At 34.9% G+C, this 26,295-nt stretch overlaps 1 protein-coding gene across 3 annotated transcripts in view; it reads right to left on the bottom strand.

Annotated features, from left to right (window-relative positions):
- LRRC7 (leucine rich repeat containing 7) overlaps positions 1-26,295 on the bottom strand; it is a 496,684-nt gene that overhangs the window by 122,806 nt on the left and 347,583 nt on the right. For all 3 annotated transcript variants that reach the window (XM_080658305.1, XM_080658301.1, XM_080658302.1), the window contains exons 9-11: positions 15,586-15,660; positions 9,687-9,831; positions 5,000-5,072 (exon numbers count right to left, since the gene is read on the bottom strand). In XM_080658305.1, coding sequence (XP_080514431.1) covers positions 5,000-5,072; positions 9,687-9,831; positions 15,586-15,660 — 293 coding nt within the window. The remainder of the gene's footprint in view (positions 1-4,999; positions 5,073-9,686; positions 9,832-15,585; positions 15,661-26,295) is intronic.

Below are 26,295 nucleotides of genomic sequence, written 5' to 3'. Positions count from 1 at the left end.
GTAGTCAAAAGGTACACATTTCCACTTACAAAATCATGAAGTCTTATGGATATAATGTATAGCATAATAACTATATATTGCATATCTGGAAGTTCTAATCACAAGAAGAAATTGTAAGTATGTATGGTGACAGACATTAATTAGACTTATTGTTGTGATCATTTTGAAATATACACAAATATTGAATCATTATGTTGTACTTCTGAAACTAATATGTTTTATGTCAATTATATCTCATCAAATAAGACATATTAATTATACTTTGTGCAAACAAACAAACAAATCCTCGCTGTGGCCAGTGTGGTTCTGTTGGTTGCACATTGTCCCATGCACCAGAAGGTCACAGGCTTGATTCCCGGCCAGGGCACAGGCCCGGGCTGCGGGCTTGATCCCCAGTAGGGGGCGTGCAGGAAGCAGCCGATGGATGTTTCTCTCTCTCTCTCTCTCCTCTCTGTCTTCCCATCTCCCTTCCTCTATCTCTAAAAATATCCATAAAATATTTTTAAAATGCCAAAATTTCTTTGTATTTTTCAGTTTTATCTATAGTCTATTGTACCATTCAAAGTGAAAAAAAGCTGCCAAGGAGGTATAGAGTACAATAAAGCAATGTTTCCTAAACATTGTTCATGCATATGCTCAGTTATACATATGAATCACTGGGTGAACTTGCTAAAATGCAGGTTCATATTCAGTGGTTTGGGTTATCCAGTGACAAGCTTCTAGGTGATGTGGATGCTGCTGGTCTTGGGACCACACATTAAGTTGCAAGGCTTTAAATAAAACCCTTGAAAGCATTTTAAGAGAAACATTTAAACATACACACAACATGTCAACAATAGTTAAAATCCATATAAATATTACGAGAGTTGTATTTAGTAAGGCTTTGCTTTTCTTCATGTATCAGTACAAGTGTCAGAACTGGAGGTAGTAATGCTTGAAATTAAATAGTAGTAACACTTAATTTTCTAAAAATATTCTCTACATTTTTCTCTACTTTAGTTTCCATGAATTAGTCTTGGTTGGGAAGATCTTACTGTCTCATTAACCCTCAATTACCTAGCTAATAGGGAAGAGGTACTGTGAATATATTACATAGCTAATCTATAATTTCACTTTAACATCATTTATGACCATTAGAAGCCATTATATCTTATAATAATGTAGATGCCAATAAACATAAAAATAAATGGCTTTGGGCTTCACTTTCTTAGTTCATTTTTAACTCTTACACAGAAGTGATATAATTCAGTGGAAAATATTCAGACAGGCTTGGGTTCCAATTTTAGTGTGACCACTTAATAACTGAGTGAACTTTACTATGAATGGATTTTTCATCTGTCAAATGGTTGGTAATGCCGAATATGTAGTTTCATGAGGATTAAATGTATGCAAAGCCTGTGGTATAGATATAGTGCTCCATTGAAGTGTCATGAGTTAGAAAGGTACCCTAAAAAAACACATTTTGAACAGTCTGTTTCTGAAACATGTATTTATAAAACACTTTCTGTATGTGATCTGGGTTGCCGTTTAATAGGATCATAATAAAATTTCAACTCTAGCCCTTGAACTAAACCTCTGATCTATCATTTCTGAATTTTCTAAGGAAAACAAAATAATAACAGTACTTAATTATTATTATTTTTATTTCATACAAGTTTCTTATTAAAGTGTACTATAAAATTTTAGAAACAGTCTATTTTTGCCATATGTGTAGATGCAAAACATTTGTATGCAGGTGCTATCTTTAAGTGAGAACATAAGTTAGACAATAGTTGTCATAATTTTACTATCCAATCCATGGTGTGATATAGAACAGAAATATTCAAAATTTTTCATCTTAAGACCCTTTTACATTCTAAAAAAAATCACTGGTAACCCTTAAGAACTTTTGTTTATATGCTTTATGTTTATTGGTATCTACCATATTATAAATTAAAACAGTAATTTTAAAAATAATTATTTTTTGGTTCTTAATTAACAAGAAAAAACCAATAACATATTAATATAGGTAACATATTTTTATACAAAGTAACTATATTTTCTAAAACAAAAACATTGAGTGAGAAGAGTGACATTCTTTTTATTTTTGCAAATCTCTTCAATGTTTGGCTTAATAAAAGCCAACTGGATTCTCTTACATGCTTATGTATTCAATATGTTGGGGTACATTGTTTTGATTGAATTATGTAAAATAAACCCAGCCTCACATAGATATGTAGTTGCAAAAGGGAGAAAAATTTTAAAGCCTTTTAAAATAATAATAATAATTATTTTTTTGCTATTACACCAAAACTCAACAAGTGGCAGTTTCTTAGGGGATAAATGCAATGTGCAATCTGAAACCATACTAATGAACTTTTCTTTCTCTTTATATCAATACATTAAAATCAACTGGTCTGTTTTCCATTTTGAATGGGTCTCTTACTTATGCCTGATTTTATAACTAATGCATTAGTTGTTTGAAAAACGTTGCTTCACTGAATTAAACAAATTTTCCAAATGTTGGCACATTTCATAATATCAGAAAAGCCTTTAACTATTGGGAAGCTTTCAAGCTCACAGCAGCAGATAAAATTTTCCAAAATTCTAATTTTTGCTTAATAGCTCTAATTTTATTGTTGGCAACAAACACTGTCAGTTGTTTTCTTGAACTGTCAAGCTCACTTTGTTCATTTTTGGCAAAATGTGTGCCAAATAACCAAGTCTAAATAACCCAGTTTGTCAGTTCTTCTTCTTCTTTTTTAAAAGACTTTATTTTTTAGAGCTGTTTTAGGTTCACAGAACAATTGAGCAGAAGAGAGAGAGTTTTCCCATATACTCCCTACTGCTTTATAAAAAAGTTCTGCTTTTGTGATTGGACTAATCTAACACTTCCCTTTTACTTTCCCTGAAACAATAATCAGAGGATTTTAATGGCACTGAAAATTACTTTAAAAAGTAAGCTTTTATGATAAGATTATTAACCTTTATCCCTCTAAACCAGTATCAACCTTTGAATTAATTAGGCCCATTTATCTTTGATAATTTTTTCGTACTTTTAAGGTAAAAAAGTAGCATTTTTTTCCAATTATTTTATTTTTAAATTTTCATTGTTGAGAATATTACAGATGTTCCCCTTATTCTCCTCCATTGCTTCCCTCCACCCAGTTCCCACCCCACCCCAAGCTTTCACCACCCTGTTGTCCATAGGTAATGGTGTGGGCCAGCTGGGACCCTTGGCTCCTAATGGGAGGCCTCCACAGCCAAGATATCCCTCATGACTGAAAAAAACACCACATGTGGGTATCGACCTGCCCGTTCCAAGCCTCCACCCCTCCTATCAGTCTTGATGTACTTTCTTTACTTCTCTAGCTGTAGGACTTCTTTCAGCTAGATTTCAGGTGGTTCCGAATGATATTTGTTCTGTATTTTAGTTGTAATTTTGATATGGCTGTGGGAGGTAGGGTGCATTCCAGTGTTTACCTATGCGACCATCTTGATTCTCTCCAAAAAGTATCAATTTTGAAAAACTAAAATGAAAACTAAATATTTAAATAACCTAGCATAAAATTTACTTGCATACTGAAAAATAAACTTTTTTTGGTCTGTTTTTACATTGTCAAATCTCTTTAACTTATCTTCACAGAGCTAGAGTTATTAGTTTATATAAATTTATATAAGAAACATGAACAGAAGTGGCAAAATACCAATCATAACTTTTGTAGAGATAAAAGAAGTTGAATTAATTATTGATCTAACAGGAAAGATTAGTGCCCAAGAAAATAATAAGATAGGAAAGTTTTTAAAATGCATCAGACTGATAAAGATAATTACTTTTGTGTACCCCTAAAGAAAGTAAATTTGGCTCTACTTTATTTTGGAGAAAATGGAAGTAATTGTAGAACAAAACATATGGTATGATAAGGACACAAAAATATTAAAAAATGATTGAGACTTTTATTACTCTCCAAAGTCTGAACATTGGAATTTGAATTTAGTCAATGAAGTTTTCCATATCAATGGTTACTTGCCAACTTGGGGTGAAGTAAAGTGGAAAGGGCACCAGAAAACCTATGGGATTGAAGGATATTTTCACTATCATGATTGTGGCAATGGTTTCATGGCTTTTTGTCTATGTCAAAACTTATTGAATTGTAAACTTTAAATATATGTAGCTTATTGCATGTCAGTTATACCTAATAAATCTGTGTGTTTTTTTTAAAAACCTCCCCACCCCAAGTACATCCAAATGTGTTAAATTACAGATTTATATAACTCTTCATTGAGATGTGGAGCAAGATCCCTATAAAATGGTCTTACATAATTTCAGAATGAAGACCACCTTATTGATCTCTCACTTTATATAAGTTGTAGACAAAAGCATTTCAGTGAAACACTGGTAAGAATACATATTTCTTAAATAATTGAGAACCAAATGCTAAAGTCAACAAAAAATTAGATATAAATTGCTCTCAAATAAATAACATATGTTTTATCCTTAAAATACAATGCTAATCTTTCATCTTGAAACTTTTAAACAGTGCAAGCTAAGACAGATGGTTATCTCCTTAACTGCTAAAATACATTATAATTCTATAAATATCAAATATTACTAATAATGTAATGGCAACATATACATAATGCACATTAAATTGATTTTATTTTTTAAGACATATTCAAGTGAATTTAGAGTTACTACGCAGTCAAAACATCAAATTAGTAATGTGTAAAATTAAGGGCAAGAGTATAATTGAAGGTTGGGTAATCACTTTCTCATGAAAGAGTCATGGCTAAGCATTTTTCATGATTTTATATAGTTGGGTGTCAACGTGATATTAGATATAAAACTAAATTAAGATATATAAAATCTATAACTAAATAAAATATGGTCTAAAACAAGTTTACATATGAATAAGGTTATTGGTATCTGTAGTGGAAAATGTTTTGAATAAAAAAACTCAACCAATCCTTCTGTTTCTGGCTTCAGAGAGGATGACTGGTGTGAAACTTTGGCACTTACTTTCCGATTGTGTTGGGTAATACTGTAAGTTGATTGTCATCCACTTTCAGAGTAGTTAGTTTTTTCAACAGTCCTAAAACAGAGAAGTTTTATTAATACACAAGGATAGATTTTTGATGGAAAATGCACTATAAAAGAAATAAAATAATTACTTGTGATGAATGTTTGTTATGCTAATTGGCTGCACTCTGCATATATAAAAACTAAAAACTGATATTTGTGTGCAGTCTAGTTTTGACCTTCCAGTTGCAAAAATTTACTTATGTCAACAGGAGTTCAAGTTCATCAATGCAGACAAGTAAACAAAACATAGGGCACCATAGAAACTTGAGTTGACAGTAATACTGCCACATTTCCATTTTCTATTATGCAGCAAATGGACCAGATGAAATTTTTCAAGGCAGATGTGACTTAATATTTAATTAACTCCTAATCACTAATAACTAACATTCCTGTTGTCATACAAATGGAAAACAAATCTGAATTAAGCCTAATAATTAACAAATGGGTACTAAGTAGGACAATGCAGTGGTTATAATTATACACTTGGAAAATTACAACATATGACATCATACTCTTTTTGTTACCATAAAACCTTGACTTGGATCAGCAGTAAGCACAAAAATTTGAAATTTTTAATATACTATGCAGAACTTGCCAAGAATGAAATTTCAACTATTTATCTTTGCTGTCTGATTTATGCTCTCCACACCAGTATTGCTTGCTCTACTCCCAGGGTTTTAGTGAATATTAGCCACAGAGTAATTGAGAACAACTTCTTTTATCCAGCCATAGCATAAGATATAATATCAATATGGCTTAAATAGCCAAAATCCAAGGGCAAAGCATTAATAGCTGGCTAATTTTTTGTTTTACGTTAGAAATATGCACACATATTCTAGACTACTTGTTTTGCAGAAAACTTGTTCCGATGGGTACAAGTTTGTGTTTGGGAAATGACGTTAAACAAAGTAAAACAGATTTTTTAATGAAGTTTTTCTAGGCTTTTTTAATATATTACTGTATCAATGTTTCTATCCAAAGTTATGGCATTTGTGTGTGTTCCTGAGGAGTATCTTGTACAGGCAGTGTTTTGTGAACAGGCTTTGAGAAGACCATGCCCACCCACTGCAAGTATTGCAAGGATTCCTTAAAGTCTTAGAGTAAGTCACAACAATTCTGATATAAAGCTGTGGCTGGACTTTAAATTGCAGTATGCTCAGTTACACAGTCTTCAGAGGCACTCACAATCTCTACTCTGAGGGGGAGAAATGTGATCACTGTCAGACTGCTTTGGAAAAATGCCTATAATATTTAGAGTTTAATACATCAGCTTATGACCCCAGGACACAGTACTGAAAACAGCCCAGCATCTGAAAAAGAGGACAATCCACACTGGGATCATTTATCTCTGAAGCTGGGACACCCACTGCCATATTCATCTCCGTTCAAAGGGTGACTGAGTCACCTTAGCTTCTCTGGTGTGTATGTTAAAATATCAACCTTGAACGTGTAAAAGAACTCCTGAGCTTGCTCATCAATTGTGAAAAGAAAATAAGACTAGGAATCTTAGGTAAATTTTGTATGACTTGTTAACTCTGATCAAACTATTGGCCCTGCCCACCTGTGGTGCTAGAGGAGGGTTGATTTCCTCAACATCACTTGACTCGGTCACAAGAAGTTTTGGGCTGAGCCAACACCAGGAAGCCAGCTAGATCTCAAAGCCTTCTTTAAGAGAATCATAGTCCCCAGGTGTGATGTAGTAGTGAGGAAATTATGAGTCAGGTTAAGGATTAAGGCCAAAAGGTTGATGTAAGAGATGTTTCTAAAGAATGGGGTAGTGGCTCTGACAATTGACAAACATTTCTACAGCTTTGAAAGTTGAAGCAAGTTAGGCCTCCCTGGATTGGCACCTCCCTCATTTGTGATGTGGTTACTTTGTCACTTGTATATTCCATCCAAGAGGCGCTTCTTGGACAGGTACTGGAGCTTTTGTAGGCATCTGATTGCCCTTGGAATGGAATTAGGCCTGTGGCCTCACCATCACTGCTAATCATTATTTTCCCCTGGCAGATAATTCCTTTACTGCATTTCTATATCACATCTGCTTGGACTCTCCTTGTCTACTCTACAGGAATCAAAAGTATTTCATCCTATTCTTTTCCTTCTACTGGCACCCTTCCCCAACTCCCAACCTCTTTATCCTATACTCCCAACTAGGAAGTACTAAAAAGAAAGATAAAGGAGGCCTTTTATTATGCTTTTAGCTATAAATATATAATTAGTAGTAAATATATTTAAATATTAATATAATTTATTTAATACTATAGCTGATATTTACATGAAATTTATGCACATGTAATAGAATTTTAAAAGCCTAAATACTGTGTACTCATTAAATTTAAGATTATAATAATGATTATATTATTATAACAGCTAATATTGAGTACTTACTATGTTCCAGGTATTATTGCAAGCAATGTTACATAGATTAATTCGTTTATTCTTCAAGGTCACACAGCTAGCAGAAAAGCCAGAATCTGAACTCAGCTGCCTCTCCTAGACCAGCAGGCTACTTTCCTATCCTGCTTTCTTAAAGGAAGATAGCTTAAACAAATAATTACAAAATATTTTATTTCTTTATGTGATATATTTATTTCCAGGATTTCTAATTGATTATTTTTAAAAATAACTACCTGTTCTTAGTCATAGCTTCTGTTTTTATTTTATAAGTTATTATTATTTTTAGAGAAATATTTTTCTTCCTTTTATCTATTTGAAGATCTAAATATACTTAAACTCTTTTTTTACATTGCTCGATGACTTCAGTTTCCCTTGGGTAAATTTTCCTACTTATTTGAATATTTGGGTTGCCATAATAATATTAGCTTAAATTTCTTTTTGGTTTACATGCTCATTTGTGAGGGTGAATGTATTCTCATCTATGCTCACCCCTGCCTGTCTAGCAGTTTCATGATTTCACCTCACTCTTATGTTTCTGGAGTTCAGAACTAGGTCTTATATTAGCAACACGGTGTTCTCATCCCATGTGGATATTGAAAATCTAGTCCAAACCAGCTTGTGACTAGCCACAGTTTCCAGCGGTGAATCTTTATATGTTTTTGCCTTCCACCCTAGCTCCACATATTAGCTGTAGGTTTTTGCAGTCTCTCTTCACATCTAAGGAGTTCCTTCTTCAATCCCCTGTAAATGTGAGTTCCCTTGTTATGTTTAAGGTCTTTCTCCCCGCCCCTCCCCCCCCAGCAGGAAAGGAAGGTAAGGCTGCTACTGCTATTTGAGGTCTGGAGTCTCTCAGGCCTGGGGTCACTGATATGTTTTTATTCTATCTCAGGTTCAGGTAGATGTTCATTCTTCTTAAGTATGTCTAAATTATTTTATTTTCTGAATATTTGAAGAGCACTTACCACATACCAGTATAGTTCTTGGTATCAACGAGGCAGTATTGACATGAGTTATTTTTCTATTCTCATTATGTCTTTGAAGAGGTATGGAGTGGTGTTTGAGTAGGAGTGTATCTTGACTGGAGAATGCTCTTTTTATCATTATACTTCCTTAACTTCTATTGCACAAAAGAATATTTCCCAAACTTGCTTGATCATAAGTTTGATTTAGGATGTTTAATAAACATACAGATTAGAGGGCCTATCACAAACTTACTGAATCAGAATTTTCAGAGTGAGAGTCTGGAAATGTGTGTTTAATAAAGCACTCAGATAAGTCTTATGACAAAGCAGATTGGAGAAATATTGTTATAATATATGTGATTATATAAATCAAAAAGTTATCAAATTGAGGAGGAAAAGAAAAGCTATCTTGTCTTCTTAAAATTATATTCTCTATTAGCCTGAACATGGAAGCAACAAGATATTGAAGAATAATTTGGGAAACTACCTTGTCTTCTAGCTTCCCTTCAATCAGGCTGCCTCAGTTGTGACTTAATTTTCAGAAGGATTAATAAGATTCAGAACATATGACATGTTTAATTCAGAGTGTTAAAAACTATATTCCAAAGTTAAGTTATTTGATGATTACCCTACTTGATGAGTACTCTCATAAATAATAGCAAGATAGCTATGCAAAAAATTTACTCATTATTTAAATTAGATTCTTTTATTATTCTACTAATATAAAAATTTAAAACAAAAGTGGATTAAATGCTTAATATGTACTAACAGACAAATTATCTGCCCTCATGAATCTCAGCATGTAAAAGACAATATGTCTTTTTAAAATAATAGAAGTATAAGATACTTTATATTTATTGTATATCTTTATGTTATTCCTAGATCACAGCAATATTACAATAATGTTAAAAATAGAATATAACTACACTATGTGAATAGAAGCTACTGTAATAAAATTACTCTAAATCTAAGATATATACTCCTTAAAATAACATTTTCAGTTAGGAGATCTGAAAAAATTTATTTAAATATATCAATTTAGTAAGATCATTTTAATAAGAGAGCCTTCTTGAATTTGATAACTAGAGTTACCATCTCATTTTAAGATAACAGTAAAATACTATTTTATCATCTTGAATAATGAACTTGCTAATTTATTAATATCAGGCTAACAGTGTATTTCCCACATCTACAGACAAACTATAATGTCAAGAAAGAAAATTACATATTTGACAAACATTTATGACAAAATATATTCTCACCTATAGAGTCCGGCAACTGTTGCAACATATTGGATGATAGTAAGAGGTCCTCAAGGGCTTCACATCCGGAAATGTCCATGTCCACTGTTTCTATTCTGTTTTTTGACATATCCAGGTACACCAACATCTTTAACTTCCCTATAGACTTGATGACATTGCATAAACTCAGGGTTAGTTGAGAAACTTTCAAAAGACATTTTAAAGTTGTAAAAACCTTAAATTAAAAGAAGCTACAACAATAACAAGTGTTGGCAAGAATGTGCAGAAACTATAATGCTTATGTGTCGCTAGTAGGAACATAAAATGGTGCAGCCACTTTGGAAAAAACAGTTTGACAGTTTTTTGAAATGTTAAATTAGAGTTTCTATATGATCCAGTAATCCCTAAGTATGTATTCAAGAATGAAACATATGTCTACACAAAAACACAAATGTTCGAAGTAGTATTATTCACAATAGCCGAAAAGTGGACACAATCCAAGTGTCCATTAATTGACGAATGGATAAATAAAATGTGGTATATCTGCATGTTGAGATATTATTTATCAAAAAAGGTACTGATGCATGCTACAAAATATATGAACCTTGAAATCATATGCAGTGAAAGATGCTAGTCACAAAAGACCTCCCATTGTATGATTCCATTATATGGATATCCAGAATAGACTGATTTATAGGGAATAGATTAGGGTTGCTAGAGGCTGGGGGAAGAAGGGAGTGGGAGTGACTGCTAATGGCATCAGGGTTTCTTTTAGAGGTAATGGAAATGTTCTAAATTTAGATATTGGTGATGACTGCACATCTATGTGAGTGTTCTAAAAACCAATGAATTGTATTCTTTAAATGGGTGAATTTTATGTTATGTGAATTATATCTCAATACAGCAGTTAAAAACACACACAGCAATAATCTCAGAGTTGCCACTGAATTATATAACACAAAGTTGCTACCAAAGCACCATATGTTGACATGTTGATTCTTAAAATTTCAAATGCATAAGAAAGGTTTTAAACTGTGCTTTGGACTTTATACTAAGCCGATTCAATACTTTGTTCACTCAACAATACTTTTTGAGGATCTACTGTGAATTAGGGCTTGTGTTATATACCAGAGAACAACCATGACAAAGTCAGCTAAGGATGGGGAGAGACTTGTCATGATACAAAGTCTTTATCATGACGGAGCTCAGAGTAATGAAGGAAACCATCAAATAAACAAATGATTATGATACCCTGCGATATGGCACTGAAAAAAGCATGTAGGGAATGCCCCGGAAGCATAGTGCTGCAAATTGCCTGGAAGATACTGCTTGTCAAGAAGAGAAGAACCCATACATGGAAGAGAGAACAGCGCATACATCCCCAGAGGAGTGTGAAAAAGCACGGCATGTTTGTGGAAGGTGAGAAATTCAAAGTGACAGCATATCGCAATGAAGTTAGGATGATAAGAAGCCAGCTGTTAAAAGGCCTTACATGTTATGCGAGGAGATATGCACTCTATCTAACAGGCACGGAAAGCCGTTCAGGGCTTTTCAGATGAAAAATGACATGACTAGACTTCTGCTTTGAAATAATAACTTCAGGGAATTGTAAGGAGAAGATTCGTGACTGGAGTCAGAGTGACTCATTAGGAAGATCTAGAAGCAGTTTAGCTGAGGAGGTGAGAGGGACCTGAATTCATGTGGGAGAAGTGAGGATGAAGAGGGAATGGGCTCCAGAAAGATGTCGAAGTGGAATGATTGAGTAACTGATTGCTGAGGATGGAGCAGGAATCAAGTCATTCCTTTGCAGGAAGCGAACAGTAATGGCTTAGTTGAGACAACGGACAATAGGACTTAAAGCAAGATGAAAGTCTTAATTTACCTGTCTTTAAGGGCATGTCATGCAAATAAATGTCTCACACATACCAGTGTTCAGTGGTTCATCTGCTTAGTCTCTACCAGTGTACACTTTATTATAGTGTCTCTACTTATTTGACAAAGTATAGCTAACCAAATACAGAAAATAAATTTACTACAAACACAAGCTCACAGCTGGCACTGTGCTAAGCACTTTGTATTTATTATTTGATTTAATACTTTATATTCTTGCCACTCAAACTGTGCTCTGCAGACCAGCAGCACTGGCACCACCTGGCGGCTTGTTTGTAATTTGGATGCTTAGACCCACTCCAGACCTACTGAGTCAGAATCTGCCCTTTCACTCACATTAAAGCTTAGAGGTTCAGGAATGTTACCCATTGGGTTCCCTGAGAAGCAGAGACAAAGAGAAGTTTATGAGAGAATGTTCTTAGAGTCAGTAACAGTGGGAAGAAAGAGGTAAGGCAGGAAGTAGGATTGGGCAGATGAAGAAGTGGGCTGTGATCAAGTCTTGAGGAAGTTTTCAGCTGACCCTTTACGGAGCACTGAAGTGGGAATTGCCTTAAAAGTTGTCCTGAGTGGGGCAAAGGGGCCAGGCTTTTACACCCCTGCATGGATTGGTCATTGGATTGCGGTCTCCCAGAATAGTGTGACCCTGGGTGAGGAGGTTCTCTTCAGGTGAAGGCAGTTCCTGAAGAGGGCGGGGAGCTGCAAGCAGTATTCCCAGAAGCTGGAGAAATAGAGTAAGCTCTTCATTCCAGGAGGGTGACGCATGGGAGCATAGACTGCAAGTAACCTTCTAAGGTTACCCCATTAATAAGGGGTAGAGCTAAACTTAAACTCACCTTTATTGGGTTACTCACTACAAAGCCTATTGATTATATTGGCAGTTCTGCCCTCTAACTTCCAAAGTAACACAGCACATGGCTCTAGCCTTGCTAGCTCAGCTCCCAACAGGAGGAACAAAGTTGGGGAGTAGGTTAATACCTGCCAGACTAGGAATTGAGTACTTTGGGTGAGTCAGGCCAGAGAGCTGAGCTTCTCCCCATGCCTAGCAATATGTCATTTGGAAAAATACTGTCACTTTACTTACAGCTTTCCACCCCAAGGAACTATTATGTTGCCTTATCTCATTCTTCTCTTCCGGTGAGCAAGGCAAAAATGATATATGTGTTTATGTGTGTGTGTGTATCTTTTGTTCCTTTTTTATGAGCAACTTTCTTCTTTGAAGCTTCTTTCATTGCTATCTCCAGGACAAGTCAATATTTTGGTTTAAAATTTCTAAACATCTTTAAAAAAACAAAACAAAACAAAATAATTCTTTGGTGTTTCTTTTTAGTTTTTCTAAACTCTCACTCTCAAGCACCTTAGAAAGGCAATAGTATCTTAGAGTGAAAGAGGTCTTGAGTCCCAGTGTCTCAGAGTCCTTGAGGATATGGAATGTCCCTCCAGCCCCCTGGACAGCGAGGCCATGGTGAACAGTGGAGAGCAAATGGGAAGAGCAGAAGCCATCACAAGCAAAAGAAGACATTGAAGTTTGTTTAAAAATAAATGTGGACTCAATACATTGTCTAGTCATATTTTGGTTGATTGATTTCAGAGTGATGGTCACAAGACAGAGTTATGTAGAAGAATAATTTTTCATCATTATCTATTTGCTTCTCTGATGTATGAAAACTACAGTGGAAAAATGATAGCCCAGGCTTCTACAATTATTTAAAAAATACATTACCTAATGTATTATGATAGATGAACTAATAATAAAATAAACTTGCCTTTATTCCTCTGTCTTATGACACTAAATATTTAGGATTAATCATTCTGTGAAACAGAGACAGGCTGCAAACCACATTCAAGATTAGTCTTTCAAAGTCATGTGCTACTAGGTAATTGTGTAACAGCTGTTTGCCAGCACTGACATGAGAAAGCCACACCTGTTTGACAGGGTAGCTGTGGGGTCTTTCCACAAGGAGTATAGCAAAATGTGAAATTCAAGTGTACTTGCTAACATAAGAGATCTGCTTAAAGTTGTTAGTATACAAAAAAAATCTACTATTGAAACAGACAAATTAAGCAGCATTATCTGTTTTACAGATTTCATATTACCTTGCCATTTAAATAATAAGCTTACTAAGGGATTTGAGTCCTGAATTGGTTTGCAAGATTAGACTTTGGGAATGTAAGGATTGTGAAAAGTAAGATAAACCTAATTCTCATTTGTACCTTCTATTGATTCTCTAGCGATAAAACTCTGGCACATCATAGTGAACAACAGCCTGGGGAGTTGGTTCGAATTACAGTTCCACCATTTACCGGCTGTGTGACCTTGGGCCAGTCACTTAGTTACTTACTCTTTCCATTTCAGTTTCCTCATCTATAACAGGGGGATGGTAAAAACCCAATTTCATAGTTATTATGAGGATTCAATGAGTCAGTATTTGTAAAATACCTAGATAGATGCCTAGCCCATGATAAATGCTGTGTGTTTTTAAATAAATAAACACATTGAAGAAACATGTAGAAACATTTTGGTTCCTCAATCTTGCACAGAAATTGATGAGGATCTTACCTGTGTTGCCCCAGGATGTGTACATACCTTCAATATGGCACAAATCAGGCTGTACTATGTGTAGTGGAATCCAGATCTTTCTCTCTGTTATGTGTAAGTGAGCTCCTCAAACAAATATATTCAAGATCATTGAATATATTATTTTTGTAACCTTGACATTAGGATAGTTTCTGGTTCAGATGGGTGTATTTGTAAATTGTTTTTCAATAACTCAATAAATAGAAGATATGCATGCTTTTTTGGTTTGTGTCTGTGATGATGGCAGAAATGCATTTTTTCAATAAGAAAAGAAAGCATTTTCCCCCTAATCTTTTGCCAGATTTTCTCCTTTATGTGGTTTCAGGCTTGTTCAAAAGAGAATAAGCTTCTTGTTCCTGTTGCTTTTGTAATCATTTAAAGAAATTTTCAATGTCAATTCTAAAGAGGAATAAAATTGGCTTCGGGAATGCGCACCTAAATCTCAGTGGTGGAAGAAGTATTATAAATTCTTCTTCCCTGGCTAATTAGCCTAATGGAGGAAGTTTGGAATTGGCTATCACCACTGGGAACCTTGTGGCTGCTGCTGTGTGTGTACACATGCTTATTTTAAAAAAATATTTTTGTTATTTTAGAGAGGAAGCGGGGGGAGAGAGAGAGATAGAAACATCAATAATGAAAGAGAATCATTGATTGGCTGCCTTCTGCACACCCCACACTGGGGATTGAGCCTGCAGCCCAGGCATGTGCCCTGGGAATCAAAAGAGAACTGTGACCTCCTGGTTCATACATGGATGCTCAACCACTGAGCCATGCTAGCCAGCCTACATATGCTTATTTGAATGTATGCATTGTGATAGGCAGAGTCAATGTTTTATGGAAAGTCATTCTTTCACTGGATGGGAAAAGAAGGAATAGGCACACTAAATGAGTTGATTGGCAAATCTACTGCTCGGGAGATACTGGACAGTGCATTAATTGAGGGAAAAATTTGACTATAATTTTACTTTCTGTTGTTAACACCGTATGATCCTTGCCATTTTCAAACATTCAAATGGGTTTTACTAAATATCACCTGAACTAAGAGAGATTTTTTATTTTGTAGAAGAGATCTAACAATATGATCAGAAACCATTATCTAATTACCGAGAAGAATAAAGATGATTGCACAAAACAAATAGTTGGTATTGTATATAGCATTTCTGTTTTTACAATATAACAATATAAAATTTAAAAATAACACATGCAGAAAGAGATGACAAATATACTCCTAAGAGAACAAGAAAAGCCTTTCATACATTTTACATACCTGTAACAGCCACGAAGGGTATATGAAATACTCAAAAACAAATTACTGAAAAGCACTTGGTAACGGAACACTCCTAACAGATGTGTTACTACTTTAAAATGCAAACACTGAGATTTAAGAGTATCTTCAATTGCAGTTAATATATAACACAGATGCTGAACAACATGGTATAATAAAAACTTACATACCCCAGGTAGTACTTGTAATGCATTATTATCCATCCATAACTCCCTTAAATTTTGTATTTGATCCAGAACTTCAGGCTGGGAGAGAAGTGGGGAGAAAGGAAAGAGGAGAAGAAACCAAATTAGTCTTTTCTTATTATAGTATAAGATATAATTTCTTGGTCTGGAACTTATATTTGGGAATCTAATGTTAATCCTCTAAGAAATTCCAAATTTAACAAACCTTCAGCAAAACTGGTGGTCCTTGAGTTAGCCAACCTAGAATTAATCTGAAAACAATCAGAACGACCTTTAAAAGACATGCTGCTGGGTGTCAGTATGAAATTGCCTCCTCTACCCAGGAGAGGTGTATGTTTCACATTCTAGTTCTTTTAAAAAAATATTTTTTATTGATTTCAGGGAGAGGAAGAGAGAAAATGAGAGTCGGCTGCTTCATGCGCATTCCCTTCTGAGGATTGGGCCTACAACTTGGGCATGTGCCCTGACTGGGAATTGAACCATGATCTCCTGGTTCATAGGTTGATGCTCAACCACTTAGCCACACTGGCTGGGCTCACATTATAGTTCTTAATACAGAGACAATTGCACTTTTTATTTAATCAAACTGCTTATCGAATTCTAAAAAAAAATAAAAATGTATTCTCCTTTAACACCCTATAATTATCATTTGGAGCATTTATTACACACTATTCAATAAGTACATTATTTCTTTATTAGAGTACTAGAGGCCTGGTACATGAATTCATGCACAGGTGGGGTCCCAATGGAGGCCCATTGGGCCAGGCTGGCAGGGGGAAGGGGTCATGGGCGGTTGGCCCTTGATTGGGTGGGGGGGCAGTAGAGGGTGAGGCTGGCCAGGGGGAGGGGCTGTGGGCAGTTGGCTGGCCAGCCTTGCCCTCAATCGGGGTGTTGGGGGGCTGATTGGGGGCTGGGCCAGCGGGGGCGGGGGTCGGGGCACAGATCAGGCTGTTTGGCTGCTGCAGTGCGCATCATAGCCACTGGTCATTCTGATTGTTCTGGTCATTCCGCCAGTCAGGTCGATGGGCTTTTATATATAGATAAGCTTTTGAAGGGCAGAACAATGTTTGTTTTTTAATCACTACAACCTCATATCCCCATTGTTTGCCACAGTACCTGACACACAGTAGGTTTTTATCATATGTGTTAGTGCCTTACACACCCCCCTCCAGGAAATACATTACCATGAGGTGATGACAATATGAATAAGACCCACTCATTTTTTTAAATTAATCTTTATTGTTGAGATTATTACAGATGTCCCTCTTTTTCCCTCCCATAGATTTCCTCCACTGGGTTCCCACCCTATTCCAGGCCCTCGCCACCCTATTGTCTGTGTCCATAGGTAATGCCTACATGCATATAAGATCTTTGACTAATCACTTCCCAAACCCCCACACTCCCTTCTCTCTGAGAATCATCAGTCTGTTCCATTTCCATGCCCCTGATTCTATTCCATTCACCAATTTATTCTGTTCATTAGATTTTTTATTCATTTGATTTTTAGATTCAATTGTTGATAGATATGTATTTGTTGTCACTTTGTTGTTCATATTTTTTATCTTTACCTTTTTCTTATTCCTCGTCTTAAACAATACCCTTCAGCATTTCATATAATACTGGTTTGGTGGGGATGAACTCCTTTCTTTTTCTTATCTGTGAAGCTCTTTATCTGACCTTCAATTCTAAATGATAACTTTGCTGGGTAGAGTAATCTTGGTTGTAGGTTCTTGCTATTAATCACTTTAAATATTTCTTGCCACTCCCTTCTGGCCTGCATAGTTTCTGTTGAGAAATCAGCTGACAGTTTTATGGGCAATCCCTTATAGGTAACTAACTGTTTTTCTTTGGCTGATTTTAAGATTCTCTTTTTGTCTTTTGCCCTTGGCATTTTAATTATGATGTGTTTTGGTGTGGACCAGTCAGAAATTAAGCATACACTGACTGAAATAAAGAATAATATACAGGGATTCAACAGTAGCCTAGCGGATCCCGAGAATCAAATCAATGACTAAAATAAGAGGAAGCAAAATACACCCAACCAGAACAGCAAAAAGAAAAAAGAATCCAAAAATATGAAGATAGTGTAAGGAGCCTCTGGGACAACTTCAAGCATACCAACATCCAAATTATGGGGGTGCCAGAAGAAGAGAGAGAGCAAGATACTGAAAACCTATTTGAAGAAATAATGACAGAAAACTTCCCTTACCTGGTGAAAGAAATAGACTTACAAGTCCAGGAAGCACAGAGAGTCCCAAACAAGAGGAATCCAAAGAGGACCACACCAAGACACACTCATTTCTTATCCCTTCATTTATCAACAAATAATTATTTGTTGAATAGTGGGGATGCCTACTATAGGAAAGGCACAAATCAGAATCCATGGTTATTCAAACTTTGTTCCTGCCTTGACATAGCCAATAACTTAATTGGGCAGATGAATGTATATAAATAACCAGAACACAAGATAGCACATGGGAGGAAAGAATAATGTAGAGAAGTTCAGAGAAAGGAGAGAGAGAATATAACCAAGGTGTAACACACGGCACATAAGAAAACACTTCAATTTCTTAAAAAAAAGCTGTCTCTAAATTCTGTCTCCTGGGAAGCAGGCTGAATAGAGAGGATAGAGGTTGCTATTGCTGCCAGCATCATTTCTTAATTTGTGGTGATATTTTCCTGATTTCTTTTCAGAAATGATCTGTTCCCCAATTGAAAGGCTGCCTGCTTCCCTTGGAGTTAATTCCTTTTTACTGTTCCAGAGGAGTGGCTAAAGCTCAAGCTAATTAGTGCATATTCACCTGACCACAGGGATTGGCTCAAAGATGGGAACATGATCCCTTCAGAGCAGATAATTCTTTGAATGGGCCTTTTTTGAAAAGGCATTTGGTCTTCCCTGCTGGATTCAAAACTGGAAGGATATAGCCCTGGAGCTTCCAGCATGAAGTAAGGGAAGAGCCTGTTTGAATTAAAAGATGGATCCTGATAATATCATATTAGTCTGAAATTAAGCCATATCTGAAATCAGATTTTTTATCTCTTCCAACTGAAAGAATTATCACTGAAATAAGACACAACTACAGTTTAATGAAATTTGAGACTTAAGAAAGCCAGTGTATTTTACAGTATACTAGTGGAAAAGAATGAAATTGTATCAATGTTATTATTAGAATATTGGCAATTGTGGATCAGTAGGAGTTATGCATACTTCTATGACACATTAAAAGGGCTTCCGGGACTTCCAGGACAACTGGGGAGATATTACGGGATGCCTTTGGCCAGCATTTGCAATGGAATATGGGACTATTCCTGGGATAAATTTCCTTTACAACAAGGATCAAAATCTAAAGTCAGAGCATGGCATTCTACTGTGGAATCGGAGGCATGAGCACATGTGGGAGATTTCTCTGTGTAGGAAAATATTCCCACTGTGACTTAGATCTTAGAGGTTAAGTGATGACCTGGTGTGTGTTATACTGTTTTTTGTCATCCTGGTTTTAGGGTCAAAGGTCAGCAAATCTCCTGGAACTGGGATGACTGAAGGACAGAATCTGTATCTTTTGAAGTTAGTTCCTAGGATTCTTATGCAAACATGCTGTTTACCTACAAGCTACATATTAGTTAGACTCAGCATTTATAGAAACAATGTCAAAAGAATGGAGTGGTAGGTTACAATTCCCCACTTTTACAGATGGAAGCCTTGTGTTTTGTTAGGGAGATAGGACTCTGTTTTATGGGTGAAGGAACACCACTAAAAGATGTTTATTAGGAATGATTTTTGGCAGATAGGTATCAGATGTATATATATCACTTTATTCTAGTGGAAAAAAGAAAAGGGGAAAAAAAACCCAAAACTTACTAGGGCTAATAATGAAAGAGATGACGAATAAAGAGAAAAAGTTGGGTTCAGGAAACATTTAGAAGATGAAAACCATTGGACTTGGTGACTGGATATGGGAATGAAAGAGTAGGTCATGTATGTCTCCTAGCTTCCCAGCATGTGGTGGTGCCAACAATGAAGATTCAGAATATTGAGGTAGAAGCATATATGTGGGAGAGACTGAATTCAGTTTAGATCATGATTAGCTTTAAGTTTATGTGAGACATGGGTGAAGATCTCAAGGAATCAGTTGGCTATTAAAATCTGAAGCTTAGAAAATAAATCTGAGTTAAGGATATGACATTATTTTGTGGAAATGGAAACCATGTGGACAAGTTCCCTAAGGGGAATGTGAAGAGTATCAGAAATGCAGTTCACTGAGAAAGAAACCCTGGGGAACACTAACACTTGAGCGCTGAAAACAGGAAGAGCAACCTACAGAAAAAAGCAAAAAGTTATGGAGTCCAGGAGAGTAAGGGGTTACTGGAATCTAACAAATAGAGTTGGGTTAAGAATAAGAAAGTGAACAGGAGTGGTCATACACTGAGGACAGGTGTCCAGTGAAATAAAAGACTGAAGATGTCCACTCAATTCTGGAAATAGTAGGACACTGGGAAACTTAGTGATAACTATTTCATGCTATAACTATATTATATAGAGTTGAAGATAAGAGGCAAATAAATGGGCATAATGCAGATAGAATATTCTTTGTAAAGTTTGGATGAGAAGAGAAAAGTTGAGGGGTTATAAAGAAATTGAGGAAGTCAAAGGAAAAGGAAGCTGATAGAAAAACACTAGCAAAGAGGGAAAGATTAAAGGCATAAAATAGTATAGAATTAATGGAGTAAATTCCAAAAAACAAGAAAAAAAAAAAAAGATGGGACCAATAGCACAAGAAAAGGGGCTGGCCTTGAAAAGAAGTGAGACATCTCATTCACTGAAGTTCAAGGGAAGATGGTAAGGATGGTGTGGATGTAGATGGGCATTTTGTATGGGAGGGGGCTGGAAGTTGAGAGAAAGCATGTCCGAAGGCCTCAAATTTTCTTAAACAACAACAACAACAACAACTAGGGGATAAGGACACACATATATAATACCTTAATCAATAAAGAAAAAATATATATTATAAAACAACTATATTTTTTAATTGATTTCAGAGAGAAAGGGGGAAAGGGAGAGAGAGAGAAAAAAAGAGAGAGAGAAAGAGAGAGAGAGAGAGAGAGAGAGAGAGAGAGAGAGAAAGAGAGAGAGAGATATCAATGAATCAATGATGAGAGAGAATCATTGATTGGTTGCCTCCTGCATGCCTCCCACTAGAGATCGAGCCTGCAACCTGCCCTGACTAAGAATCCAACCGTGACCTCCTGGTTCATAGGTCGATGCTCAACCACTGAGCCATGCCGACCAGGCTCAAATTTTCTTGATGAAATAGGGATTAAGATGATCTGTTGAGCAGAAAGGGGCAAGAATTGTGTATACATAGAACACTTGGGGACTATGGTGTATACTGAATCATTTAAGGGAAATTAAAGAGGAAGCCAAAGATAATCAAAATAGCTCCACCAATGATAATTATTTTAACTCATTGGAGGGCCAGCTAGGAGACTGACAGTCGGGGAAAAACAGAAAAAAAACAAGATAATTCAGGTTTCCAGGAGGTCAAAGAAGACTAGTAAGAATGACAGATTGAAAGAATGAGACAAATGAAAAAAAAATTAGGAGAGAATAGAAGTTAGGAGTTTAACATTTCTGAAGGGATTCCAGGCAATGACAAAATTCAGGTTGTAAGCCTATGTAGCATGAAATCTTTGTGTGTGGGCAGAAGAGGATGCTGTGGGAATATAAGGCTTGGCATGATCTCTAATGATTTGGGTAGCCTTTGATGTACTGTGTAACTTGCTCCCTTGGCTGTGTCAGACAAAGTGGCAGATACAGCTGAACATTTGTTCCTCTAAAATATCTCTAACAGTGGGCTCTACTGGGGACCCTATGCATCTATGAGTACTTGGAAAGGGATAACAAATGCTAACCTATATTTCTACTTTATTTCAAAATTTCTCATTTTGATTTATTTTATTTATTATAAGGTAATAATCATCCCACTTTATGAAGAGTCTGATCATTATTTCCTGGGGAAAATGAGAATGATTTGATAAAGTTTATAAAACTACAGCTAGGATTGTTTCTCAGGCCTTCTGGCTTCAAAGATGCCATCATATTACAGCTTAAAATTGAAATCCTGAAATAATAAAGAATGCTGGTGATCACAAATGCCCTATAAATAAAGTAAATCATATGTTGGCTTTTTAAAAAAGATAATATTTTTATTACTGGATATTATAATAAAATGTACCACAGAAGAAATTTTAGCAACTTCCTAATAATAGCAGAGATGAAATATATTTAGCAGATCAATGCATAACCTTTTTGAAACAAAAACCACAACTTAAAATGATGAAATGGCATTTCATGATTAATAGACCGTATTAAAGTGGATCTTGGAATTAAGCTAAATGGCTTACACCCAACCTAACACATAAATTGCCTTTTTTCATGCTACTTAATTTCATCCCAAAGTCAATAGTTTCCATTAAAAATGAATGAATTAACTCAAGAATGGCTTGTTGTTTTTAATGCTAGTGAAGGTGCTGTAAGCTAAGCACTCACATAAACTCCTTTGAGGAATATAAATGAGTGTTACCTTTTAGGAAAACATTTGCAAATATGTTTTGCATGTCGTGAAAACATTCATATCTACTTTTAGGCAACTGTCCAACTAAAATATCTGAAATATAGAAAAATCTTATTGTAGAAATATTTCATTGTAGAATAATTAATAAAAATAAAAATTTGGTTATGATCCAAATAAACAACAGCATAAGGAATAGATAACCAAATAATAATAAAGTCATACGTTGTTATATTATACAACAATAAAAATAAATTATTTATATTTTTATGAAGATGGATAGATCTTGCAAACACTATTGATTGAAAACGTAGTTATTGACAATTCACTGTTATGTATTTACAAAATATATTTATGCAGTAGAAAATAGCGCTATGTGGAAAAGATACATACCAAATTCAAAACACCAATTGCCCTGAGGTTGAGATCAGACTAAAAAGGAAGGATTGGAATAAGACTAGGAGGGAGGACAGATGACTTCTCATTGAACTACAGTGTTTTACTTCTTTAAAAATCTAACTCAAATATGAAAATAATTAACATTTGTTCATTTTGGTTAGTAGGTGTTTGATATATTAAAATTTTCATATTTTATAAAAATATTTTAATATTTATATTTACTTTAAAAAGTTAGAAAAAATCAGGAGAAACTATATTGAAATATTAATTTTTAAAAATCTCAGTGGTGGAATTATGATTGATTTTAATTTTCTTCTTTTTGCATTTATTTCTATAGTTCCCAAATTTCCTATAGTATGTAGGCACTACATTTAATAGTCAGAAAAAATTAGAGAACATCTCAGTGTCTTTTCTTCAAATTGGCACCTAACCACTTAGAATTCTTTTTGAAGGAGTCTTACTTTGATTAGTTGAAATGAGCTATGAAAACAGTTACATCAGTATTAACATAAATAGAACATATATTTTGCATGACTACAACAAATTTCTATAACTTGTGCCATATATATGCAATCTTAGGCTGTCCTATTGATTTGACATATGTGCTACTTTTATTCCACTAATTTTGATAATAGTTAGATTATATTTATGTACATACCTATTAAATTTTTCTTCTAATGATGTTAAGAGAAATGTTAAGTATAAAAATCATAATATCTGACTTTTGTCTAATTTTGTCAAAATTAAGCTAGGGAACTTTAAGTTTTAAAAAAAGAGAATTTTAGAGTGTCTTAAAATTGATGAGATTATCTGGCATATATAAAAAAATCTTGCAATTCCCAGAGACTACACAAAACTGGAAGCCAACAGGATGGAACCTGTTTCAAAATATATACAAATAAACATAAAGATGTTTTCTCAAATCAGTAAATATAAAATAGCCAATGCAAATTTAAAAAATTATATTCTCTCACTAAAGTGACATGATATTCACTGAGATATTCCAGTCATTATATTTTTTCTAAAATGTGAGATCATAATTCAAAGTATTATTTTTATTTCCTTTTATTTTTACCATCTTTGTTTAATAACTTTTGGAGTATGCAATTTGCCAAGGAATCATGATGACATTTTAAGAAACTTTCTCCCATTTTTCTTGAAATCTTTCATTTAATAATACACTTGGCTTATTACTAGCCCTTTAGCTCTCACAAATGGGAAATCTTTTATTCATTAATTTCATAGTACACAATTGAAATTCTTTCTGATGCACAAAATTGGATGACTAAAATTGTTCAGCTCTTGATGACAAGCTTCTTGCTAATTCTCTCAATTGTCCTGTCTTACATGCCTTGGGACTGTTTAACTTCCTCAGTTAATTTTTGGTGATGAAAAGGTTAGCTCCATAGGGTCTGAGTCTGTTTCCAGTTTATATTAGTTTTATGTTTCTCAATTTTATTTCAGATGCTGATGCCACTAAAAAGTTCATAAAATTCTAACTATGTTTTAAATTTAATTACTCCAATTGAGGATATTTAGGAAAAATATTTGTATAATTTAGGAATTATTGAATAAAAATAGATATTCTTAGTGACAGTTAATAAAATGCACTGCTGGGAAAATGTGATTAATTTATAATTAATTAAAAACACTTTCAGCCATAAACTTTTATGAATATTTTAATATGAACATGAGTATAATATATTCCATTTAAATACTCAGATGATTATATTGATGGCACAAAGGAAAAAAATCTACATGATGTTGAGAGGGAGAGATAATACATTAAATGACTAAAATAGTATCTAAAAATGTTATGAAAATGTTGCCCAGCTGGTGTTGCTTAGTGGTTGAACATTGACCCATGAACCAAGAAGTCACCAGTTTGATTCCTGGTCAGGGCAGATGCGCGGGTTGCGGGCTCCATACCCAGTAGAGGATGTGCATGAGGCATTCGATTTAAGGTTCTCTCTCATCAATGTTTCTACCTCTCCCTACTCCCTTCTTCTCTCTCTAAACAATCAATAAAAACATCTGAAAATGTTCAAAGACTTGATAGTTTTAACAACATGAAGTTTAATAGGGACAAATGTAAAGTCCTGCCATATGTCCCTCAAACCAAGCATACAAGTATAAACAGTAGCAGAAGTGGGTGTGAACATAATTGGGGATTTAACTCAAGAGTAAGCTCAGTATTCATTGATTCATTTGTTAATAAGTGCATTCATTCAGTAAAGAAATACTACCTACTCATGCAAAGAAAACATTAAAATGGTCTCTAGGAATTTAAGTCAGACTATGACAAGACTGTCCCCAAATCTTTTTTGTCAATATCCTGATCTATATGCAACCATTAACCCATATATGGACTACAGTATTTTAGGTTTCCAAGTATAGTAGTAAAGGTGTCTTCAACAAATCAGAGATTATTCAAAGAATAGTTGGAAACCATGCCATAGGAGAAATGGCTAAAATAACTCAAACTAAAAATTAGGCTAGAGAATAGAAGATGTAGGTGTCAAAGACATCATCTTTGTATATCTGGGGGTTGTTGCAAGGAAGATATTTGTTTTAGCTTCATCCCCAGTTCAGAATCAATGAGGAAAGTTGTAGGAAGGTAGATGTAAGTAAACATCACAGAAGGAGTGGCTTTTTTTCAAGTTAGATTTGTCTAAAATAAAATAGTCTAATTTCCTGCATGTCATAATAACTGTTCTGTTAAGTAAACATATAACTCCCTAAGAAGATAAAAATAATAAAAATAAAACAAAATAATAACATTAACTTCTATTGGACACTTACTAGTATATAGTAAGGTACTTTCAAACTGCATATACCTAAATTATTCTTGAATCTTTGCAACTATCCAATGAGGTACGTACTATTGGACAAGCAGTGAGCAGACTAGAGTGGTTAAGAGCACAATTTAAGACAGTTCAGATTTAACTTGTAAGATCTTGGTTTAAGGTTCCTCATTTGTAATAGGTGAATGACAATAGTATTGGTCACATAGGGGGATAATGAGAATGAACTCTGTTAAAACATTTAAAGTGCTTAGAACATTGCCTGGCTCTAAATGCTAATGCTCAATGCTGAGTGAACGTTAGCTATTAGCCCTGCCTTACAGACAAAGAGATTTAGGCATAAAGAAGGAAATTACTGTGCTCCAAACTATATGGCTGATATATGGGGATGGCAAGAGCCTGATCTTGAACATTTAAAATATATGATGAATAAGGCTTAGAAGGAGAGAAGTAATCCAGAGAAAAGGTATAAGTGGCTCACATCTAGCATGATGCTACCTTAGAATGAAGGTACCAAAGGAGGAGATCAGATGTTAAAGGCAGAGTTTAATTCATTCAATAATTTCACTTAATTAGTACTTATTAGGAGTCTATTAAATACCAGGCACTGGAGAAAGACTGGGAACAAAACAAAGAAGCCCTCATGGAGATTACATTGTGGTGTTTCATGTTTCCTAGGCTCGTTCCTACAAAATGTTAACAACTGGACAAGGGAAGCAATGCTGGTTTCATTATTCCCACCTTAATGTACTACTGTCCATCTAGATTGCAAACTTGGATGACCTTGTCTGAATCCAAATGTAAGAGTGAAAACTGTATAACACATACACTCTCATCACATAATTCAAACTGGGTGTGCTGTCTTCTTTATCCAAAAAACTGCAGTCACTTCCTTCCTCCACCCTCGGTCTCCACATTTCATT

The sequence above is a fragment of the Plecotus auritus genome (assembly GCF_963455305.1).
Source record: "Plecotus auritus genome assembly, chromosome: 2".
NCBI lineage: Eukaryota > Metazoa > Chordata > Mammalia > Chiroptera > Vespertilionidae > Plecotus > Plecotus auritus.
Note: the sequence above shows the minus strand (reverse complement) of the source record. Positions and strands in the feature narration are given on the sequence as shown.